Source organism: Mustela erminea, chromosome 11 (genome assembly GCF_009829155.1).
Source record: "Mustela erminea isolate mMusErm1 chromosome 11, mMusErm1.Pri, whole genome shotgun sequence".
Lineage (NCBI taxonomy): Eukaryota > Metazoa > Chordata > Mammalia > Carnivora > Mustelidae > Mustela > Mustela erminea.
The window spans coordinates 28,972,921-28,996,174 of NC_045624.1; the positions used below are offsets into that span (position 1 = coordinate 28,972,921).

Below are 23,254 nucleotides of genomic sequence, written 5' to 3' on the forward strand. Positions count from 1 at the left end.
TGCTGTGTTGAATAGTGATGGTGAGAATGGACATTCTTGACTTGTTGCTGATCTTAGGCGAGAAAGTATTGTCCTTCACCATTCAGTATGAGGTTAGGTGTAGATTTTCGAAGATGTTCTTTATCAAGTTGAGGAAATTCTCTGTTACTAGTTTTCTGGGACTTTTTATCATGAATGGGTGTTGAATTTTGTCAGAATGCATGTTCTGTATTAAGATGATTGTGTGATTTTTCTTAAATCTGTTAATATAGTAGATTATATTAACTATTCAAATGTTAAAACACCTGTGTATCCATAGGCTAAACCTCACTTGGTCATGGTTTATGATTTTTGTAATATAATGCTGAATTCTATTTACTAATGTTTTGTTAAGGAGGATTTTTGCCTGTATACTAATGAGGCATATTGGTTTGTAGTTTTCTCGTAATGTCTTACTCTGGTTCTAATATTGTAATACTGGCTTTATAGAATAAATTTGGAGGTATGCTGTTTTCTGAAAGAGTTTTTGTAAAGTAGTGTTAATTCTTTCTTAAAAACTTTTGGTAGAAGTCTCCAATAAAACTGTTTAGGCTTGGGGATTTTCCAGAGAGGTGAGTTGATAAACTATGAATTCAATGTCTTTAGTAGTTACCGGACTATGTAAATGATCTGTTTCATAATGGATGAATTGTGTTAGTTTGTACTTCTTGAGAAATTGGTCTAATTAATCTGAGTTGTCAAATTTACATGGGTAAATCCTTCATAGTATTCCTTTATCCAGTTGATGTCTGCAGTGTCTATGATGCTATCCCATTTCACTTTTGATATTGGTGATTTGTGTCTTCTCTTTTTTTCTGTCAGTCTTACTAAAGGATTGTTAATTTTATTGGCCTTTCTAAACAACAGGCTTTGTTTCATTGATTTTTGCTGTTTTAATTTCTTTCCTTTACTTACTTTAGGTATATGGCATTCCTTTTAGTTAAATACTTAGTGTTATATATTCCTCTCTGTACTCTTTTAGCTATGTCTCACAAATGTTAATAAATTGTATTTTCATTCTTTTCGATGTATTTTTTGATTTCCCTTCAGACTTCCTCTTTGACCCATGGATTATTGAGAAGTGTGTTGTTTAGCTTCCAAGTGTTTGGAAGTTTTCCTGTTATCTTTCTGTTACTGATTCCATTGTGGTTTAAGAATACACTTGGTGTGATTTCAAATTTCTTTAAAAAATATTGAGGGGGCGTCTGGGTAGTTCAGTGGGTTAAAGCCTCTGCCTTTGGCTCAGGTCATGATCCCAGGGTCCTGGGATTGACCCTGACATTGGGCTGGCTCTCTGCTCAGCAGGGAGCCTGCTTCCACCTCTCTGTCTCTGCCTGTCTCTCTGCCTACTGATCTTTGCTTGGCAAATAAATAAATAAAATCTTTAAAAAAATATATTTTGTGACTCATGATATGGTCTACCTTTAGTATATGCTCCATGGACACTTGAAAGAATGTGTATTCTTTTCTCGTTGGGTAGAATGTTCTTTAAATGTCAGTTAGACCCTGTTGTTTAATACTGTTGAGTTCTTCCATACATTTGGTAATTTTCCATTGATCAGTTGTTGAGAGAGCACTGTTGATGTAACCAGCTGTGACTGTAAATTTTCTGTTTCTCCTGTCCATTCTATCTGGTTTTGAGTCACCCAGTTTGTACCTCAGTTGCCTGATATATACACATGCAGGTTTACTCTGTCTTGCTGAAGTGACCTTTTGATGATTATGTAATCTCCCTCTCTGTCTGGTAATTTTCTTTGCTCTGGGGTCTGTTTAATTGGTGTTAATACAGCCGCTCCTGCTTTCTTTTGTTTAAGCAGCTTTATTGAGATATAATTCCCATGCCATACAATTCACTCATGTAAAGTATACAGTCGTGTTTTTAGTATATCCACAGATATGTGCAACCAACTCTGCAGACAATTTTAGAACATTTTTATACCTCAAAAAAAAAATTATATCCTTTAGTTGTCTTGCCCTTCTACCCCATCCCCATCTCGTTCCACTCCCTTCTCCCCCGCCCCCCAACCAGCCCAGAGTAGCCATATTTTACTTTCTGTCTCTGTAGAGTTACTTAACTGTTTTGGACATACTATGTAGAAGGTATTTTATAATATGTAGAGGTTCCTTTGTCATCAGCCTCTTCACTTAGCACAGTGTTTTCAAGGTTCATCCATGTAGCATGTATCAGTACTTCATTCCTTTTTATGACGGAATAACCCTCCATCATGTATAGATATATCACATTTTGTGGATTCGTTCGTCAGTTGATGGACATTTTGGTTTGTTTCCACTTTTTGGCTATTATGAATAATGTTTCTATAAACATTTGTATGAAAGTTTTGTATGGACATGTTTTCATTTTTCTTGTATACGTACTTAGGACCGGATTTGGGTTCATATAGTAATTCTATGTTTAGCTGTCTGAGGAGCTGCCAGATTATTTTCTGAAGTGGCTGCCCCAGTTTACCTTCCAGCAGCAGTGTAAGAGGGTTCCCGATTTTCCCCATAACACTGCTTATTATCTGACTTACTGATTACAGCCATCCTATCCTGCTGGGTGTGGAGTGGTATCTTGTTGTGATTTCATTTTGGATTTCACTGATGATTAATGATATTTAACATCTGTTTATTTGCTTGTTGGGCATTTGTGTATCCTCTTCGGGGAAATGTCTATTCAAACCTTGCTTATTTTTTTTAAATTGGATTCTTTATTATTGAGTAGTAATCCTCTGTTCTTCTGATTAATGGTTACATGATTTTTCTTTTTCTACTCTTTCACATCTTATCTACTGTATCATTATCTTTAAAGTAACTTTCTTGACCTGAAACCCGTAAAACTAATCTAGGAAAAAAAGCTTTATGACATTGGTCTGGGCAATGAATTTTTTGGGTAAGACACCAAAAACCTAGGCAACAAAAGCAGAAGTAGACAAATGGAGATTACATCAAACTAGAAAGCTTTTGCACAGAAAAGGAAACAATCAAGAGAATGGAAAGTCAACCCACTGAATGGGAAAAAAATACTTAAACCATATATCTGATAGATTAACATCCAAAATATGTGAGGAACTCCTGCCACTCACTAGCAAAAAACCAAATAACCTGATTAAAAAATGATTAAAAGTTCTGAATAGACATTTCTCAAAAGAGGAATGCAAATGGCCAACGGGTATATGAAGTGGTGTCTTACTCTTTAAATGAAATGTCATCCAGTGTTTGTTAGAACAGCATTCACTATCACTTGAAACCATACGTTTGCTGCCGATCTAAGTTCTTTGAAAATCAACATACTGTGTGAGAATCAGTTGGCTCTGTGGCTGTATAATGAAATATTATAGCTTTTATTATTTGTGAAATTGTGTGTTACAGAATCCTTTATATCAGTAAAGTTTATAATAAACTTAGGCACCTACCTGTATGTTTGTAGGTATGGATGTCCCCTATATGGACATGGGTGTGTCTGTGTGTGTATTCCCATATATGCGTCCTTCCCCATCTCCATCAATCTCAAACCAGTAGTTAATCATTGAATAGTACATCACTGGCAGTATTACCATTACCTTGAATTTTTAGAATTGCAGACACCTACAATTTTAGTTCACTAATCCTAATTCAGCACACTGAACCGATACAAGCAAGTGTTCCACTCAACTCTTCTATTTCATAGAATCATGGTGGTCTGTAAGCTGCGACTGGGTGTTAATTACCTCAGATGTAACAATACAAGTGACTGGTTAGATGCAGTAATTAAATGAATAGAAGATTCTTCTGGGTACAGAGAAAATTTACATTGATAATCACTAAGAATGTTCACAATTAGGTGAAGTAGGTGAAACTCTTCTTGCTTTCAGATTATAAAAACATCTCACTTCTGTTTCATGTCACATGGATATTGCAAAAAATAGATAAGAGATTATCAATTGTTTAATCACCCTTTGAGAATGGCGCAAAATCTGTGCACCATTGTTTTAAGGATTTTCTAAGATCCTATTTCATAACCTGACACCAAGTGGCAAAAAATGGTCTAGTACTTGGGCCCTGACACTTTTTAATATATTGATGTGTGAAATCTTACTTAAGAACATTGCTTTAAAATTGTTTAATATTAGACTGTCTTCTCTGATGTAGTAGAGATTTTTTAATCTCCATTGCATTTCTTAAACAATTATGTGTATATATAATATCCCCAGCTTTTTTTTTTTTTTTTTTTCCCGGGCATGGCTTTATTTCTCTGATACATGTTTATGTTAGAGTATCTAATTCTAAATTTTGTCTTGACTTTTCTCCTTCAGTTTAATGAGTGGTGTTAAGAATAATGTTGGAAGAGGGATCAATGTTGCCCTGGTTAATGGTAAGAATAATTTTACCTTACAAATGTTATCAGTGGATATTCGTGTGGCCCAAAGTAAAATGCCCTCTATTATCAAGGGATCAGGTCAGAAAGTGCTACACTTGAGACTAATGCCTTCTTCCCACCTTCCTCCTAAAAAAAACAACTATACATGGAGACCTGGTGTCTGAGTGTGAGAGTGTGCTTTCGTGGAAGCATCCCACTCACTGTGCGGTGTGTGGAGAGTTTCCCAGGGGACTGTCAGGCTAAAACCCATCTAAGATTAAATTGACGAATTCTGAAGATGTTGGATTCTAACACCATGAAGACAGAGTGGCACAAGGTTGTGTAAATGACAAGGGGGCTGGACTAATGGACGGCGTGGGGAGAGGGGTGAAGAATAAGAATTAATTGTAACTTTTCAGTATTGTCCACATTTGTCACTTATGTTCATTAGTGGAAATAAGTTCTTTGAATCCTGAAGGTCTCAAATGTTCTTACAAAATCAAATCTGAAAATATGAACCCATGAAATAAGGCCTGGCTGCATGCTTGTCTTTTTCTTCTGGTACAATAATCCTGTAAGGCTGTGTAGGGCAATTAGCAACCACAGCCACCTTACCCAGTTCTCAGTATAGGAAAATATTTTTTATTTCTTTCACAACAAAAGATAAGTTTCTGCATTTTTGCTTTCAGTTTCTTATATAGAAGGTTCTGCGTATATTTGTCTAATTGATAGCAAAAAAATACAGTTTAAAAGGTAAATCTGAAAAAATTTTAAATGTTGGCTTTAATGGTAGAAAATGTCATCAATTCATCTTGTTTTAAAATGTTTACACATTTTTTGGCAGTTCCTAAATAAGGGACGACGGTAACACGTAAGGATGAAACCTATCTAACTGAATTTAAGTGGTCTACGCTCAGCTGTGAACTTGAGTTTGCTGCTCCTTGGCTTATATAGATTCATGAGAAAGTCCAGAATTTCAGTTTATCCAGAAGTTAGTCTTAGAGATATATTTCAGGTGCATACAGTTCAGATTTTAAGTCGCACCCGTCACTGGATAAGATCACTTGTGGTATACAGTGTATATTTCAGTTGCATAATCTGACATGAGTTCCATCTCTTTCAGGGAAAACAGGAGAAGTATTAGACACCAAATATTTTGACATGTGGGGAGGAGGTAAGTGTGATAACACATAACTGTTCTGTTGCTCGCACTGACTGACTTCTTAAGCCTCCTCAATTTAATATAGCCCATTAATGAGAGATTGATGGTGTGTTTGTGTTAGTTCATTTTCTCTTACTTTTCACTAAATATCCAGCTGTTTTTAAGTATAGGTCATATTGCATATACTTTGCTTTTTTATAGAAATTGGGTGTGTGATTAAGAGCAATACTAACAAAATTGAGATTGTAAAAATCTGAGTCCTATTTTCTGCAGGACAACTAATTGAAAGCCTTGGATCCTTTAAGTCTCTGACTAAAATTTTTTAAAAAGAATAAGTAATTTGGAGAAGGGCACAAGCCATTTAAGCATTTTTAACTGAATTCGGTTTTTTTTTTTAAAAGATATTATTTATTTATTTGATACAGAAAGAGAGATCACAAGTAGGCAGAGCAGCAGGCAGAGAGAGAGGGAGAAGCAGGCTCCCCGGAACAGAGAGCCCAATGAGGGGCTCAATCCCAGGACCCTGAGATCATGACCTGAGCCGAAGACAGAGGTTTAAACCACTGAGCCACCCAGGAGCCCTGGGTTTTTTTGGTTTTTGTTTTGCATATGATTTGTTAGCCTCAAAAGTAAATTATAATTAGGGTTATTATGAAAGTAGATGAATATTTGAGAGAAGGCATTTTCTTTTTAGTTCATTGCACTTAGAGTGGTTCACAGGTATCTTCCTAATGTGGAAGTTCCTGCAGGAGCAGGTGTAAGTCAGTTACCCACATGCAGAAGCAAGGACCTAGCATCTTGAACAGGAGTTTGCCCAGAAGAAATTTCTTCCTCAAAACTGATGTAAGGCCAAAACTGATTTGATCTTTTGATTCTTTTCTAAGTTGTTGGTTCAGGATATTTCTCAGCATGAAGCTGAGCTCTGCACCTCCCTGTTTCTAGCTCTTTTATGCATTCCTTAGGAGCCAGTAACTGGTAGTCTTCTTGAAATTTATGTTAAGTTTTCAGACCATTCAGCTTTTCTAATACTTCTTCAGCTTGTAATAGATGCAGTGTTTTCTCTATTTTTTAAATGAGATTAGGAAGCCTTTTCATAGCTGTCAAAAGCTGTTACAAACTTTAGATGCTGCCATCAATTTTAGATTCTAATGGCATAATTGGCCCTGCCAACATTTATTAGGAAACACTGGAAACCTGGAGACAGTCTTGCAAAACCTTTCTTGAAATGGCCAGAAGCTCTGTTGCTTCATCACGGATAGATTAATTATGCCAAAAAGTCTCTTCAAGTGAAGAGATAGCCACAGTTGACTTCCATCTTTGCATTTAAAAGGAAGTGATTTGTTAGCTGCTTTGTTAAATTTTCTCAGAATTGAAAATGCTGTTATTACAAAATAGAATTCAGTTAGAGAACATCTTTGGAATTTTTGCTGTGGAAAGAAACTGAGTAAATTTGAAGCTTGACGTGACCCAGTTCTGAAGCAGTGTTAGATTTGGGGATGACATGGAGACCTGACATTGGAGAGTTCAAGACATAAAACAGTCGGTACTACGTGATCTCCCCCTGGTATCACCAGTGTGTTGTCACCCAAGTGGTTTATTTTTATGTTTTTGTGTATCTTGGTGCACTAGACAAAGCAGGTAATGAACATAATATTTGCCATAATTAGATATAACCTTCATTCCTTCCCCTAGTTTACAGTAATTAGATATGCCCAGAGGATCCCTTAAATCAAAGTGCACATATGTATGCATGTGTGTTTGTGTGTGTGTATATATTTATATAATTTTTTAAGAAATTGCAGAACCTTTTATGAATTAGATAAAAGCTCTGTATCCTCCACTTAGATAAGTACCCGTACAAACAATTTTATATACGCTCTGAGAATCCGTGAGCTTTTCTTCTACCCTCCTCCCTCATCCCCCGTCAAGTTTCTTTTTTCAAATTTTAAGTCATGCTTTAATACAACTTTGCTGTGGTTTTTTCATTTAACCTCTGGAATATCAGTACAAAAGACACATAGGATCAGTCAGGGTTGGGAAATTCTAAGTTGGTGGTGGGATCAATCCTATTAAAGGACAAAGTTCAGTTTTTAACCTGTTCCTAAGATTTATCTCCCTTCTGGTTACTCTCCATTTGAAATTATTGATTTGCAAATGCTTTATATTTTAGTTAATATTAACTTTTAAGAGGTTATCATGATGGCTAGTCACTTAAAAAAACAAAAAACCAAAAACCAAAAACTCAAAGCCATCGATCCTTTCTTTTTTTCTTCAGATGTGGCCCCATTTATTGAGTTTCTGAAGTCCATACAAGACGGAACAATAGTCTTAATGGGAACTTACGATGATGGAGCAACCAAGTATGTAAACTTAAAAATTCATTATTTTGGAACTATAATTAATTACAAAAGCAATACATTTTCAATGAAAAAAAAAATAGAGCAAAGTAATCAAATTCCAGATAAACACGATTAACCTTTTTTATCTGCTTCCTTCTTTCTGTATGTTTGTCAAACATAAGATCCACATACCTCAAGTTTGTTACACTCTTTTCTGTTTTTAACAACCTTGAATTGTTTTCTCTAACTTTAATATTCTTCTAGTAGCATTTTTCATGACCTACCAACAGTTGATCATATGTCCCCCCCTTTATCTAAAATTTCCCTATTATTGCCACATTTTTTTGTATTACAAATAACATTTTGATAACACCCTTTTCCATAAGTGCTTTTGTACTTTCGATTATGTCCTTAGGGTAAGTTCCTAGAATTGGAGTTCACTGTGAAAGAATAAGTGTGATATGCTTTTCATAATGTTTAGTAAATACGAATTTATAACTTTCTTCTTAAAAGTGTATATGTTGTAAAATTTGGAAAATACATAAAAGCACAAAGAAAAACAAGTTATAAATTCATCTATTCAGTGATAACCACTGATAATTTAGTTTCCATCTCTAGTTTTCTTTCTTTCTTTTTTTTTTTAAAATATTTTATTTATTTATTTGACACAGAGAGAGAGATCACAACTAGGCAGAGCAGCAGGCAGAGAGAGAGGGTAGCAGGCTCCCTGCGGGGCAGAGAGCCCGATGTGGGGCTCAATCCCAGGACCCCGAGACCATGACCCAAGCCGAAGGCAGCGGCTTAACCCACTGAGCCACCCAGGCGCCCCTCCATCTCTAGTTTTCTTAATATACATATTTTCTTCATCTTAAATATTTGGAATGCTAGTAGTTATAGCATTTTTAATTTATTTATGTGGTGAATATTTTCCCATAACACTAAATAGTTTTGATAACAAAATTGTTCATGTTCATTTTAAAATCATGACGCATGCTTAAGAGTTATATGAGATACTCATATAACTCTTAAGCATGCGTCATGATTTTAAAATTTATTTAATAAAATTCCTACTGCTGGACCCTCAGGCTATTTCCAAATTTTCATACTTAGCAAAAACGTACTATCTTAAAAATTTTGAATAATCATCTTTATTTCCTTAAGACAGATTTTTTTGAGGTAAGGTGTTGAATTAAAGGATGTATATGTTTCTAAAAACGAATTTTTAAAGTTTGTACCAACTTAACATGTCTCTCAGAAGTTCCAGGACACTGATTATTTTTAAGAAGTTTTGGAAAGGGGTTTTGTTAATGTTCCTTTCTTTGGTTACTGATGAGATTGCTTTTTTTTTTTTTTCACAAGTGTTTTTGGCTCTTTTTCTTGTAAGTATCTTTTGACCATTTAGGTTGACTCCTATGGATGTGTAAGAGCCTTTGGTATGTTAAAAATATTAACCATTTCTCATATGAAAATACTTTTTTTGTGTGTTTATTTTTGTTAATTTATGGTGCTTTGTGACTTTTACGAGTTTAGACTAATTCTTAGTCAAGTGTATGGATTTTTCGTTTCAAGTTTCTTCTGCTTTTATACTTGAGAAGTATTTTCCCATCTCCAAATTAAATACTTAGTAGATTTTCTTCTTCCAGTGACTTCACTATTTTCATGTATTTAAAAAAAATTGTATCATTTTCCAGTGACTTACAGTGCCCATTTTTATGTGGATTTGACTTTGTTTTTAGAAGTTCTGTTCTGTTCATCTACTTCTTCCTGCCCCAATAAAACAGAGGCAAATTATAAAATTTTATAATTTTATAAAAATTAAGTGTACTGCCTTTCTGGGGTAGCTAAGACCCCTTTAATAGCATTTCTCAAATCCCTTCTATGATATTTTATCCAGATGAAAAGTATGATACTTTTAACAAGAATAAAAGACATCCTTTACAGATTTTAATTGAAAAGCCTTGAAATTCCACCTCAGAATATGGCATGTCTTTCTATTTATTGAGTTTTTTCTACAGGTATGTAGTGTGTAACTACATTATTGCAGATTTGCACTAAGAAAATAGGGCTACTGGGTGTGTGGGTGGCTTAGTCAGTTGAGTGTCGTCCTTTGGCTCAGGTCATGATCGGAATGTCCTGGGTTCAAGTCCTGCATTGGGCTCCTTGCACAGTGGGGAGTCTGCTTCTCCCTCTCTGCCCTTCTCTCTGCTCATGCTCAAACACAGTCTCTCTCTCAAAAATAAAATTCTTCAAAAAAAAAAAGAAAACAAAACAGGGTTACTTTGTGACTGGTTTTCTTTTTTGTTGGTGGTAGTTTTTGTTTTTGTTATTGTTTTCAGATTTTATTTATTTATTTGACAGAGAGAGAGATCACAAGCAGTCAGAGAGGCAGGTGGTGGGGGAGGGGGGATCAGGCTCCCTGCTGAGCAGAGAGCCCAATGTGGGGCTCGATCCCAGGACCCCAAGATCATGACCTGAACTGAAGGTGGAGGCTTAACCCACTGAGTCACCTAGGCACCCCTACTTTGTGACTGTTTTAAGGCTGGAATATTTTCTTTTACATGTCTTACATCTGGATCAACTAAGGATATGTTAAATCCATAGATCAAGAAAACTAGTACCTGCATCCATTGCCGTTTAGCTACACAGAACTAAGTGGAATGTAATTAGGCTCTCCTTAGCAAAAAACCAAATAGCTTGATGTTTGCTTTTGCTGATAGAATAGGATATTACATGTATAATTTGAGGTTTTAAGATTTTTAGAAACCCTACTTTTCTGAATAGACAGACACCCATGGCATCTTTTTCATCATGTAATTTCATTATTACACCTGCTTGGCTTCAGACCTGTTTCTCTTTTCTAATAAGAAATTGTGGCCATACCTAAGAACTGAGGCAGGATGATGTTTGTTCTTTAACTGCTATTTATTGGTGCCCATCCCAGATACCAAAAGCAGCCTCAGAAGATGTTCAGCCTGAAAGGCAAAAACAGAAATCTAAACTCGATGTGTTTATCCTTGTGTACGTTTATCCAGTATATGATTCAACTGTGCGGTTAAATGCATTCAGTCATGTGCATTTCCAGTTTGGGGCACATGAAGTTGTTTTTCAAATACTTCCTTCTTCCAGACACAGGTGAAATAAATTGTATCATGTCCTTTATGCCAAAATGGACAAGCAGTCTTTATAAATGGCCATATACATCTGTGAAATACAACAAAATATAAATGTACCCCTTGGCAGATACCTGTCTGTGAAACATTTGAAATGATTCCTTCGTTGTGGAACACCCAGTCTTACATGGGAATAGAAGCTCTGCTTCATCTGACGTGTTAGCACTTTTCTTGACATAAGGCTGCTGGGTTTTCCCCTCATAAGGAATGTTTGTTCTCCCTCTTATACCCAAAAGATTCCATTTTTTTTAAAGATTTTTTTTTAATCTTTTAAATTTTTTAAAAGATTTTTTTAAAGATTCCATTTTATTCATGAGAGAGAGAGAGAGAGTGCACACATGTGCTCGCAAGAACAAGCACAAGCAGGGGGAGGGGCAGAGGAAGGAGGAGCAGGTTCCCCAGCCAGCAGGGAGCCCAACGAGGGGCTCCATCCCAGAACCCTAGGATCAGGGCCTGAGCCAAAGGGCAAGCATGTAACCACTTGAGCCACCCAGGTGCCCGTACCCAGAAGAGTTTAGAATATGAAATAGACATCTCCGACAGGGAGTTGGTATTGGTTCTCTGTAGTCATTCCTCTGTGATCCCAGGTACTACTGTCTGCAATGAGCTCCTTGGCAGGACTGTGAACTTTTTTTTTTTTAAGATTTTATTTGTTTGACAGCACAAGCATGGAGAGCAGCAGGCAGATGGAGAGGGAGAAGCAGACCTCCTGCTGAGCAGGGAGCCTGAAGCAGGGCTCCATCACCCCAGGATCATGACCCAAGCTGAAGGCAGATAATTAACCGACTGAGCCACCCAGGTGCCCCTGTACGGGGAACTTCTGAGAATGTCTGGGATTGGTTTCTGTCACAGCATTTCCCAAAGTGTGTTCTGGTGGGATCCCAGTCCCTGAACCTGTCCTAGGGGAATAAGTTTGGAGATGGCGCGTTGCATTTTGCTCCTTCCAGGGATTTACAATGCAAGGCCCTGAAGTTTGGCCCTAAGGAAACCTCTTTACCTTTCTTTATCCTATTAGTTCTTGATTTTTAACAATGAAGCCCATTTTATTTTATTTTAAGATTTATTTATTCATTTGAGAAACTGAGAGTGTGCAGGGGAAGGGAAGGAAGGAGAAAGAGAGAAGCTGACTCCGCACGGAGCGCAGAGCCCTACTCGAGGTTAGGATCTCAGGACCCTATTAAGATCATGACCTGAGCCCTACTCAAGAGTTGGATGCTTAGTTGACTGTGCCACCCAGGTAGCCTTGGAAGCCCATTTAAAAAACAAAACAAAACAAAAAACTATAAGAAAACTTGTATTTTAGAGTGCAGGTCTCCAATGATGCCTACTTTCTACCTAGACCCCTCTAAAATAAGTTGGTTTTTGTTTATTTAATGAGGAATTATAATAGTTTGAATGAGCAAGCTAAATTCTGCTATTGTTTTCCTCCCTTTGGAGACAGCACTCTGTGACATGCGCACTTCCTGGCTAAGTGAAGGGTAAATGTGGGTGTCCTGAAGTAAAAAAATCTTGAAAGTCCTTGGCCCCAGTCCCCAGCCCAGGCAGAATTCCCAGGAACTGTTCTACAGATACCCCCTCTGAAGGGCGACAGTATCTCATAATTTCTCTATTTGAAACAAAACAAAGCAAAAAACTATCCCTAAGTCATTGTTACGTTCTCGGGGTTGGTCTCCCTCTGAATTCCCCCTGGTAGTCTGAGTAGTCTTAGCCTGGGTAAATAGAACAGTAAGTATCTTCCCTAAATCGTTTGATACTAAAGAGCATTGGTCTTTCAGTTTTCCCTTTGCCTGCTCAGTACTCAGGGCTCTTGTAACCTTCTGTCATGCTAAGTTTCTGGGTGGGTTTACTCTCCTGGCTGCATTTTTTGGGCATTGGTTCTCTGGTTGATTTTCAGCTCTCTTAAAATGAGTGCCCCAGTCCAACACAGGGTTCCTGATGGGGTCGGGCCGCTACGGGGTACAGTGGAGATACTAGCTTTTACTGTGTTGGGGTTACGTTTCTTTGAATATTTATACAGACTAGTACTATATAAGTTTTCTTTAAAAGGTCACATCCCAATTTTGGCTAAGTTAAACTCTCAGATCACTTGCTCTCAGACTTTTTTTTTTTTATTAGCCACTGCCAAGGCAGGTCATTCTCTCTATTCTGGACTTGATTTTGTTTAATCTAAATGAAGGACTTTATGTTCATTTGTCCTTGTTATCCCTGTTAAATTTAATTTTGCTGATTTTGGCCCATTAGGTTATGATGCTGACATTTGTCCTGTGAGATTTCCATGATCAGGCTTTGTAGTTTCTCCAAAGTCATTCTTGTGTCTAAATCAAAGTCATTGATAAATATGTTCACCCACCAGGGGCAGCATGCCACCCTGCCGGGGGCCTCCTCCAAGGGATTCATCTATTAATCAACTACAGAAACTGTTTTTTAAACAGCTGCCAAGGAACCCTAATAGACATACCATCCAGCTGCTGTTTCATTATTTTCTTCATAGAGGCTGTTTTCTGACACTCTCAGATGCTCACTTGAAATTCATGAGCTATGCTAATTACAGTGCCCTGATCTCCTGCCCACAAACCTGTGCAGATGCTGAAATAGCTTACATGACCTTAACTTGGCTTGATTTGTATCTCCCTCCTTCTCACTACCCCCTCTCTTTCCTCCTCCTTCCCCCCCTTTTTTTTTGTTCACAGGCTTTCCTTGTTGTAATCCATCCTAGAATTTGCCAATAATTGGAAGTAGCTTTATTGACCCATTGTTTCTAAAAATTTCCTTGCCTTTTTTTGAAGACTGGAATATTTAATTAACTTTTAATGATTTAGCGTCTTCATTTTCCATGATGTTTCTAAAATAACGGACTCTACCTTGAAGAGTATATTAAAGTTCCTTAGAATTTAACTGTGTGACATGTGTGGGCCTGGAGGTTTCAGTTTACTTTACGGCACTTACACAGACATTCCTGAACTACTTACTCTTCCCTTTTTATGTCGATCGGAGTGTTTGCCTCCCTTGGAAAAGGCAGGCATGCTTTGATCTCCATATTATATCATTCTTGTGAAACAGTGGATCCCTTCATTGTTTGCACTTTGTAGCAAAAGTTCTTCGTGTGGCCTGTAAGAGTTCGAGGAGTCTCATCTGCCGGCCTTCCTGGCAGTAGCATTCCGTTTCCTCCTTAGTCATATGATTTACCCTGTAGTTTTGGACACTTGTGAGCTTGAGCCCATCACAGAACACTCCTGTAGTGGCCCTAATTTGTAACCTATCCTCTTCTTTGCCAGGATTGTTAGAAATTACATAGTGAAAATTACTGTTTGTTTGTTTGTTTGTTTGTTTTTTAAGAATCCCATTCTCAGAAGAGCTTCTGATCTGAACTCTTTGTAATATGCTCTCTTTAAAGTCTAGGCTACATGGTCACCTATGCCCAGCATTGCTTATTCTTTAACCTCTTGAAGTAATACAGCGATTTTCTTCTGAAGTTCTTCACACTTCTACTTCCCAAGTGGTTCTTCCCTGTTAATTAGAGGGGGGCCCAGAATATTAATTCTCCATGTTGTTTTCCAGAAAGGAGCATTGACCTGGTATGATGGTGTGACTGTGGGGTCTCAGATGCTCCTCCTTCCCCAGCAAAGGGGGAAGCAGACCTCTGAGTCACCCCGGGCCCGTTCCCTCTTCCTCCATTGCTACTTCCGATTACCTCCGTGCAGCTTTAGAATCTCTTCTAGGAAAACTTGGTTCCTCTCTCTGTCTGCCGTCTTGTTTGTGACATGATAATTTTTTATTCATTTTAAAGAAAATTCTTAACTAAAAATATTCAGTAAAATTTTTCAGCATCTTAGCTAATTTTTAATAGCATTTTATTTTTTATTTTTAATAGCATTTTTATCTATCTATCTATCTATCTATCTGTTTATTTATTTAGAGATAGAGCACAAGCTGGGGGTTGCTGAGGGACAGAGAGAGCCCAGCTTGATCTCATGACCCTGAGATCATGACCTAAGCTGAAATCAAGTCTGATGTTTAACCAACTAAGTCACCCAGGTGCCCCAGCATCTCAGCTAGTTAAGACCATTACTGGAGATTAAATTTTATGTAACAAACTCAAAGTGCTCCTATATAGAATAAAAGCTTGTATCTTTGAAATTTTATTTAAAATTTACACCATGCATACATTTGTTACACTGGCTTTTTTTTTTTTTAACTTTTTTTTTTTTTAAGATTTTATTTATTTATTTGACAGACAGAGATCGTAAGCAGGCAGAGAGGCAGGCAAAGAGAGAGGAGGAAGCAGGCTTCTGGCTGAGCAGAGAGCCCGATGCGGGGCTCAATCCCAGCACCCTGGGATCATGACCTGAGCTGAAGGCAGAGGCTTTAACCCACTGAGCCACCCAGGCGCCCCTGTTACGCTGGCTTTTAAAGAAATGGGACATTTTGATACCTAGTATGTATTGAATCAGTGCAGGAAATACTGGCTGTGTTGCATGATTTTTAACTTCTTTTTGAAATATGAAATTGTCTTCTGCTTAAATAAAAGATTTCAGACACAGATAATGAAATCCTCTAAAGTCTAGGTGTGACTATATAGGCAGAGCAGAAAACTTTGGAAATTATTGAGAAACGTACGTTGTTATACAGCTGTAGTTAGATATATGTAGGGACCTGTGGCCTGGGTGCCCGAGACCACCCCGAGGTCTGATGATTTGCAAGAGTTGCAGGAGCGAGCGTGCAGCCCTGCTCACCTCGTGGCTACTACTTGTTACAACAAAAAAAGATACAAAGCAAAATTAGCAAAGGGGAAACTGGACTGAGCGAAGTCTGGAGGGAACCAGGCCCCAGTTTCCCAGTCCTCTCCAAGCGGAGTCACACAGGAGATGCTCCATTCTTCCCGCAGCAGATGGTGACAGCACTGTGAAGTCTGGGTAGTGGGAAAGCGTCTCAGGGACTCCGTGCCCGGGAATGTAACTGGCTCATAGAGGCAGCCTCCGCCAGACACATCCCCAGATGCCAGCCTCCCGGCATGAGCTGCCTTCCTCATGCAGCGCTGTGACCCGTTCCGATCAGTTCTGGGAATGGGGGAGCCCTCCCCAAATCCAGGCTGCCAGCTGCCAGCCAGGGCCCAACTTGCGCTGGGACTTCCTAAAGACAGCCATTGCAGGCCGCCGTGTTCCCCTTTTCTGCGCTGTGTTCCCCTACGGGCGCTCTCCCAGGAAAGGAAAAGGAAGGAAAGAGATGAACGGAGGGGTCGAAGTGCAATTTTCAAGTCCTGTCCAGATCTCTGGCTAACCGGGCTTAGTTTTTTCATGTAGATCAAATGATCAGTTCTGAAATTCGGAAGTACAGAAGTAAAAATGATTGCCCTTCAATATATTTCTTAATTAATGTAAAATTCATAGATGAGAAAGGTTTTATTCATACTTTTTGCAGGGAGCCAGGTCTGCCCTGGGAGAAGCCACCTACTTTGCAAGCAGTTTTTGCATATGAAGCAGCCCCTTGGCGTTTGTGAACTTCACATTCAGCCATCTATGAGGGACCCTAGAGCCCACGAGGCTCCAGTCTGTGGTTTTTCTGAGATGTAAATGTGAGTCAAGCCCCACAGCCTCTGCAGGGGTCGACACTGGGCTGCCCAGAGAACCTGCCGCCCAAACTCCTCGTTTCCATGCTGCTTATTCTTGCAAAACTCACCTCGTAGTGCTGCCGAAGCGAGTACAGTATTAGAAGAATGTGGCCAGAAAACAGAACATTGGGATAGACGAAAGGGTGGGATTTGACAGTCTTCCAGACCCACAGCATCCTAACCCCATATGCAGACAAGAAGCCGGGGTTCAGGCACAGCCTTCAGGGAGTGTCCCTCCAATGCACGTGTTCCTTTATCACGTGAGCAGACAAGTGCGAAGTGACGGCTGATTGACGGAGGCAGGCGCAGGAGCGGGACCTGGGGCGCAAGCTGGAGGCACGCGGCCATGAGACTCCAGGGGTCTTTACACAGTTACTTCATTTGTTTTTACTTCACCAGGTTATAAGTACATCCCTTGATAGAGATTTGGGTCTGAAAGTCAAAATATTCTAGGGTTATAGGTGATTTTTCTCAGGGATTCTAGTGAACTTTCTGCAGGAGGACAGCAGTGCCCAGGCTGTAGTTAAAACAGCTCCACTGCTGGGTATTTACCCCCTCAAAATACTAATTCAGAGGGGGTACAAGCACCCTGTGTGCTGCAACATTATTTACAACAGCCAAGACACAGAAAGTGCCCAAGTGTCCATCAGTGGATGGATGGATAACAAAGATGTGGTGTGTATGTATATATATGTGTGTGTACACACATGCACACACACACGCACAGGAATATTACTCAGCCTTAAAGAAGAATGGAATCTTGCCACTTGAAACGACATAGATCAAGCTAGAGAATAGAACACTAACTGAGGTCAGTCAATAAAGACAGACAAACGCCGTATGATTTCACTCATGTGGCACTTAAGAAACAAAACAAGTAAAGGAAGAAGAGGGAGAGCCAAACCAAGAAACAGCCTCTTAACTGTAGAGAACAAACTGGTGGTTACCAGAGGGGAGGTGAGTGGGGGATGGGGATTAAGGAGTGCACTTCTGATGAGCACTGGGTGTTGTACGGAATTGTAGAATCACTATGTTGTGCACCTGAAACTAACAGGACACTGTACATTAACTACCCTGGAATTAAAATTTAAAAAAAATTTTTTTAAATAGCTCTACTGCCCCTGCATGTGGTTTGCATCAGTTGTGAGAGTCTCTAACATACATGCAGTTCTTTCTTGTTCTATGACTTTTTATTTTAAAATATAAATTATTTTGTTCATCTTCAGGTTAGTTAAGAGAACACTCTTGTGCCTGGTGTTTCTTTCATTAGTACATTAAAGGAGCTGATACTAGCATGAGGTGTTTCAAAGAACTCTGTCAAATAAAAAAGGACCTTCCTCACTGACTCTCATGCTATTTGGTTTTAATGACTACTCCCCACCCGCCAACTATTTGCAAATATAAAACTTAGCTTGCCTCAGATTTTTACCAGAACATAGCCTCTCTAACTGATGTATAAGGGCCATCTTTTGGGAGATACAGAGGCCTTATTGCCTTTTTTCCCCCTCCACAGCTAGCATGTATCAGCTGAATTTCTTCTTCTTCGTGAGACAGGGGACATTGAGAATGCTCAGCATTAGGATAATAACCTACACGAAAATTCTTTCTTTTTTTTATTTTTTAAAGATTTTATTTGTTTGAGAGAGCCAGAAAGCACAAGCGGAGGGAATGGCAGAGGGCGAGGGAGAAGTAAGCTCTGCACTGAGCAGGGAGCCCAGTAACGGGGCTTGGTCCCCGGCCTCCGGATCATGACCTGAGCCGAAGGCAGATGCTTAACCATCTGAGCCACTCAGGTGCCCCCCTACACAAAATTACTTACTGCCGACTTTCAGCTGTTTTCCTACCACTTGACTTTTGCCACTGCCTTTCCTCGTTGGCAGGTACTTAACTGCTGTCTGGTTAAGGTTCGTTTTTATTAAATAACCGCTCGACAGTTATCACTGAAGTGTAATTTATATACTTACTCTCAAGGTTCATTTTCTTTTAAGGAAACCATAGTATTAGACACAAACGCCAAGATTTTTGTCAGCATTTACCTTTATTCAGATGTAATTCACAAAGGGATTAGTAGAAAATCAAAGTGATTTTTAATTTTATGAAGATACTGGTTGCTTAAGACCTCGTATTTAATCTAGGTAGGCATCTGCTAACTACAGTATCCCTTATTTATTTGGTGGATATGGATGAAAGTGAATTATTGTAAAATAAAGATATCTAAAAGGCATTTCTTCGTAGAATAAACTTAAAATTAGTCGCTAGATTTCATGTCTTTTTCACTAGAGAATTCAAATTGTAGGAGTGTTGCTCTGAAAAAAATCCTGTATTATGTTCTTTTATTTAAGCTGTTATTTTCTCATTTCATGTTACATGTTAATATACTGGTGAGTTATTATTACTTAGATAATACACAGAACTCTGTGCTTATTGTAGTACTCTTTTTCTTCCTCTTTAAGACTCAATGATGAAGCACGGCGGCTCATTGCTGAATTGGGAAGTACATCTATTACTAATCTTGGTTTTAGAGACAACTGGGTCTTCTGTGGTGGGAAAGGCATCAAGACCAAAAGCCCCTTTGAACAGGTTAGTATCTTAGACTTTCATAATTAATGGACAAAAGTAAATTGTGTGAAACTGTACAGTGAATATTCCTATCCTAGTTATTTGAAACTTAAACAAAGCAGCCATTAAATATGTTTGTGTATTTTTCATAAGCTCTTGATCATCAGTTATTTAAAATAATCATGGCATATTTTAAATCAAAACTAGAAAATAGGCCTAGTCTTCATGGAGTATTTTTTCCTGTATGACTGTGCATTGGCATATGATTGCTTTTATCATGAGCTGTTTAGGAAGTGTTCATTATTAAAGATTTTAATCGAGCTTTTGGTAGTATAATCAGTTAAGTTTAGAAATACTTTAGAACTTAGTAGACTATAAACTACCTTTTGGCTACCAAATGATCCTTCCAAAAAGTCCTGCACTGTTTTGTTCTTTCAGCTGGCTGGTATTTGACGGTCTCCCTGGCAGCTGGGATTGCTCATTTACTCTCTTGAACAGTAATTTGCAGGAACTCATTATTGATATGAATGTTACTGAAACAAGTACACTACAGTATGTTGTGGTAGAGAAGCAGTTCATAAAGGTGGTTTGGTTTTTTTTAACTGTGTACTTTTATTGTACCCCAACAGCACATAAAGAACAATAAGGACACAAACAAATATGAAGGATGGCCCGAAGTTGTCGAGATGGAAGGCTGCATCCCCCAGAAGCAAGACTAATGCAGAGGAAACTGAAGGAAACGCACTTTGCCGGTTAATGGCCGCGCTGTGACCGAGGAGTGATGTGTAAATACTGCGGGAGCATGCAGCCATCTGGCGTGCGCATGAGCATTTATCTCTTTGGATATTGGGTTATTTATTGCTAACGTAAATAGACGCCTCTGTAAATAGTCATCGTAATGAGCAAATCACTGAACCATTTCGAAGCACATTTCTCTGATAGTAGTATGGTGTTAGACTGCTACGGTAGTGACATCTTTTAATTCTAAAAGCATACCCAGTGGATAATTGAACAGATTATGAAAAATATATTGGTATATATACTGGTTGCTGTGAAAACCTATTATGGAATAATATGGATTTTAGGGAGGAGACTTTGTTTTCTTGTGTGTGTGTGTGTGTGTGTTTATTGTACACACACACCCATATTCAAGTATATATATGTATATATATATGTTGCCTTTTAACGATAGTATCTTTTAAATTCCAAAGATACTTGGCTAGTTGTGTGTGTAATGTTACTTTATAGTCTGATCTCCAGTGTACCTTTTTTCTTCGTTTTTCTCTTCTCCTCCCAAAAAAACCTAGAAATAAAATGATAACGAAAACCTATATCAGATATGTGAAAAGCACAACAGAATTTTTTTTTTCACGTACACAGTAAAAAAGGAAGTGCGTAAATGTAGGTGGTATTCAGGACTGTAGCTTTCTGGGTTTTGTGTTAGCAGTATGAATGACTGGATCTCACAGAAGCTGCTTAGAGCGAAGCTGGGGGTGGCAGCCCCATGGAGCCAGGGACGTGGGCCACCACCCTTCTGCACCCTAACCAGGGGCTTCAGGACAGCCGCAGCTGTGTTTAGAGCAATGCTGTCGTGTGTTTCCTTATGGTTATCAGCACTGACCAAGTGGTTTGGAAAGAGGCATGCTTTAATGTCACCATTATTTTGATGGTAAACCAAGAAATATAATTCTGTATCTAACTTCATAATAGCAATTTTTGCCTGAAGATATAATGACATATTTAGAGAAGTCTTAATTACTATGTGGACTGATAACATTTAAAAAAATAATTTTATTTGAGTCCAGATGATTTCTACATAAAATTTTATTCACTTGAGATGTTCACTACATGACTCAAGTTTCTTTGTTTTTGTTTTGGTTTTGTGTTAGGGCATTAAATACCTAGAGTGTATGAAGTATCTTAAACCAGAACATAAACTAATCCTCAAACTACTCACAGTAGAAGGCGGCACTTAAATTTTGAATCGAAATTTTAGATGATTTGTATAAAAAAACTAAAGGCAGTATTTTTGTTTTGCTGTCAACCAACTTGGAAGCTATTCAGCTGTTTCTTAAATATTAATGAACTTTGGGGTACTGGTTCTCAAACTGAATGTAATTCAAGAATAAATGCACCTTACACATTTAAAGAATTTTTGTAAACTTTTCAGATCTCTGGTGCTTATATGCTAAGTCACATTCAGCATGTGTATTTTGACATTTAAAATGCTTCCCTAGATTCTGTAAATTAAAAGAATAGCTATTTTCCAGATCCAGGTATGGTGAAATAAATGTTTTTTGCCTTTTTTTTTTAAATAATGAAAATGCTCTCAGTTTTTGCATTGTGAATTGTTTTGTATTGTGTGTCACAGTAATATGCTTCCGGAACTTCCCATTAATGTTGGTCACGCATTTATCATACTGTTTCACATGGAAACTGAAGACAGTTCTGGGGCTACACACACTAATATCCTCAGGTTCTATCTTGATATGTGTAAACTTTTAAGTATCCAGATGGCAAGACATCCCTTTTAAGGTAAAAACTATAAAATGATAGATTTGCGAAGCTGTACTAACTGTCAGAAGGAGGGACCGAGACGGATTCTGTGGCGGCTTTGGTGCAGTTTGCTTTTGTTTCAGTTCTTTCTTGTACAGGTTGTGCCAACTTTGGAAGCAATAATTTTACTACATTTCATGTTCAGATATCTTTTAAAAGTCCACATTATAAATGAAACAATGTTCCTTTCATGTTAAGAAATTTCTTTATTAAAATCAGAAATTTGGCATTGACATTTTGGTGTACTAACTGGCATATAAGGACTTTTGGATGGATATTTTTTATTTATAATCACACTTTTTTTCCTGGAACAAGTGTATCATAGTATGCCTATTAAAATTAAGCTAAGACAGTAGGAAAATAAGTGGTATTTGGGAAATTAAAGAGAAATTGAGCCAGAGTCTTTATATTCCTGACTTTAATTTGATTAAAGTAAAATTTATCACGGTCTGTCTACATTTTGTATTTGTTTTGAAATGGATCAGCTATTATTTTATTATTTTATGCCAGGTGAAGCTCAAAGCATTTAGCTGGTATTACATTTAGACTAAAATAGTTTTTACAAATTACAGTTTGAAGTCCCCAAAAGAGATGATAATTTCAATTCAGTTGACATACCCCATTTTTAAGTGAAGGAATGAGAAATGTGTTATGTTCAGTTAGAATATCAAGAGTAGAAATGCAGGTGGTTGGGTTATGGACATTGGGGAGGGTATGTGCTATGGTGAGTGCTGTGAATTGTGTAAGACTGATGAATCACAGACCTGTACCCCTGAAACAAATAATACGTTATATGTTAATAAAAAAATTAACAACAAAAAAGTAGAAATGCATTTAGAATATTTTCTGAAATGAGTATGAGAGGAAAAAATTACTTGTATTGATTGGGGCAAAGATTTGTCACTTAACCTCTTTAATAAGGCCTTGGACAGCAGCAGGTACATATAGATTAACATGTAGATTAACAGGAAAAAGTACCCGATTTTACCTTTTCTAAGGCACCCCTCAGAATTCTTTTGGTGCCTCTACCTAGGATGATTTTTCTACCACATACTTGGTTTTTGATTGTCATGTTGCAATAGCTAGTCAAGCCCCAAGCCCCAAGCTCCCTCACTTTCACTACTCCCATCCTACTGCTTGTGTCTCCTCCCTTGAGGTTCCTGTCAAGTCAAAGCTAGCTAGAGCAAAAATCAGGCAGGCCTGGCTTGGGAGGGGCAGTCTGCTGGTAGGTGGCCCGAGGGCATGTGGGGTAGGCCATCCTGAACCTGAGACTTCATCCACCAGAACCTTCCTGCAATCCAGCGAGGGTGCAGGCCACTGGAGGGCCGCTCTATTAAGGAGGAAAGGCTTTCAATATGAGGATCTCTCTTCTAGAAAGGAAAAGGGACTTGCTGGCCCTTCAGGTAGAGACAGAAGAAAAGTTCCTCTTGCCTTGTTTTATGGGCAGTTTATAAGCAAACTTACTACAGAGAAGACCACCTTCCCAGAATAGCTAGTTCACAGGTA

The 23,254-nt window shown here is 38.2% G+C and overlaps 1 protein-coding gene across 2 annotated transcripts in view; it reads left to right on the forward strand.

Moving 5' to 3' along the window:
* FAM3C (FAM3 metabolism regulating signaling molecule C) overlaps window positions 1–22,198 on the forward strand; it is a 53,699-nt gene extending 31,501 nt beyond the window's left edge. Inside the window, exons 6-10 of one of the 2 annotated variants that reach the window (XM_032304451.1) lie at window positions 4,311–4,369; window positions 5,478–5,528; window positions 7,792–7,876; window positions 19,087–19,213; window positions 19,822–22,198. In XM_032304451.1, the coding sequence (XP_032160342.1) occupies window positions 4,311–4,369; window positions 5,478–5,528; window positions 7,792–7,876; window positions 19,087–19,213; window positions 19,822–19,911 (412 nt within the window). In that variant the 3' untranslated portion in view covers window positions 19,912–22,198. The remainder of the gene's footprint in view (window positions 1–4,310; window positions 4,370–5,477; window positions 5,529–7,791; window positions 7,877–19,086; window positions 19,214–19,821) is intronic. The other variant, XM_032304452.1, reaches the window with a different exon arrangement.
* The last annotated feature ends 1,056 nt before the right edge of the window (window positions 22,199–23,254 follow it).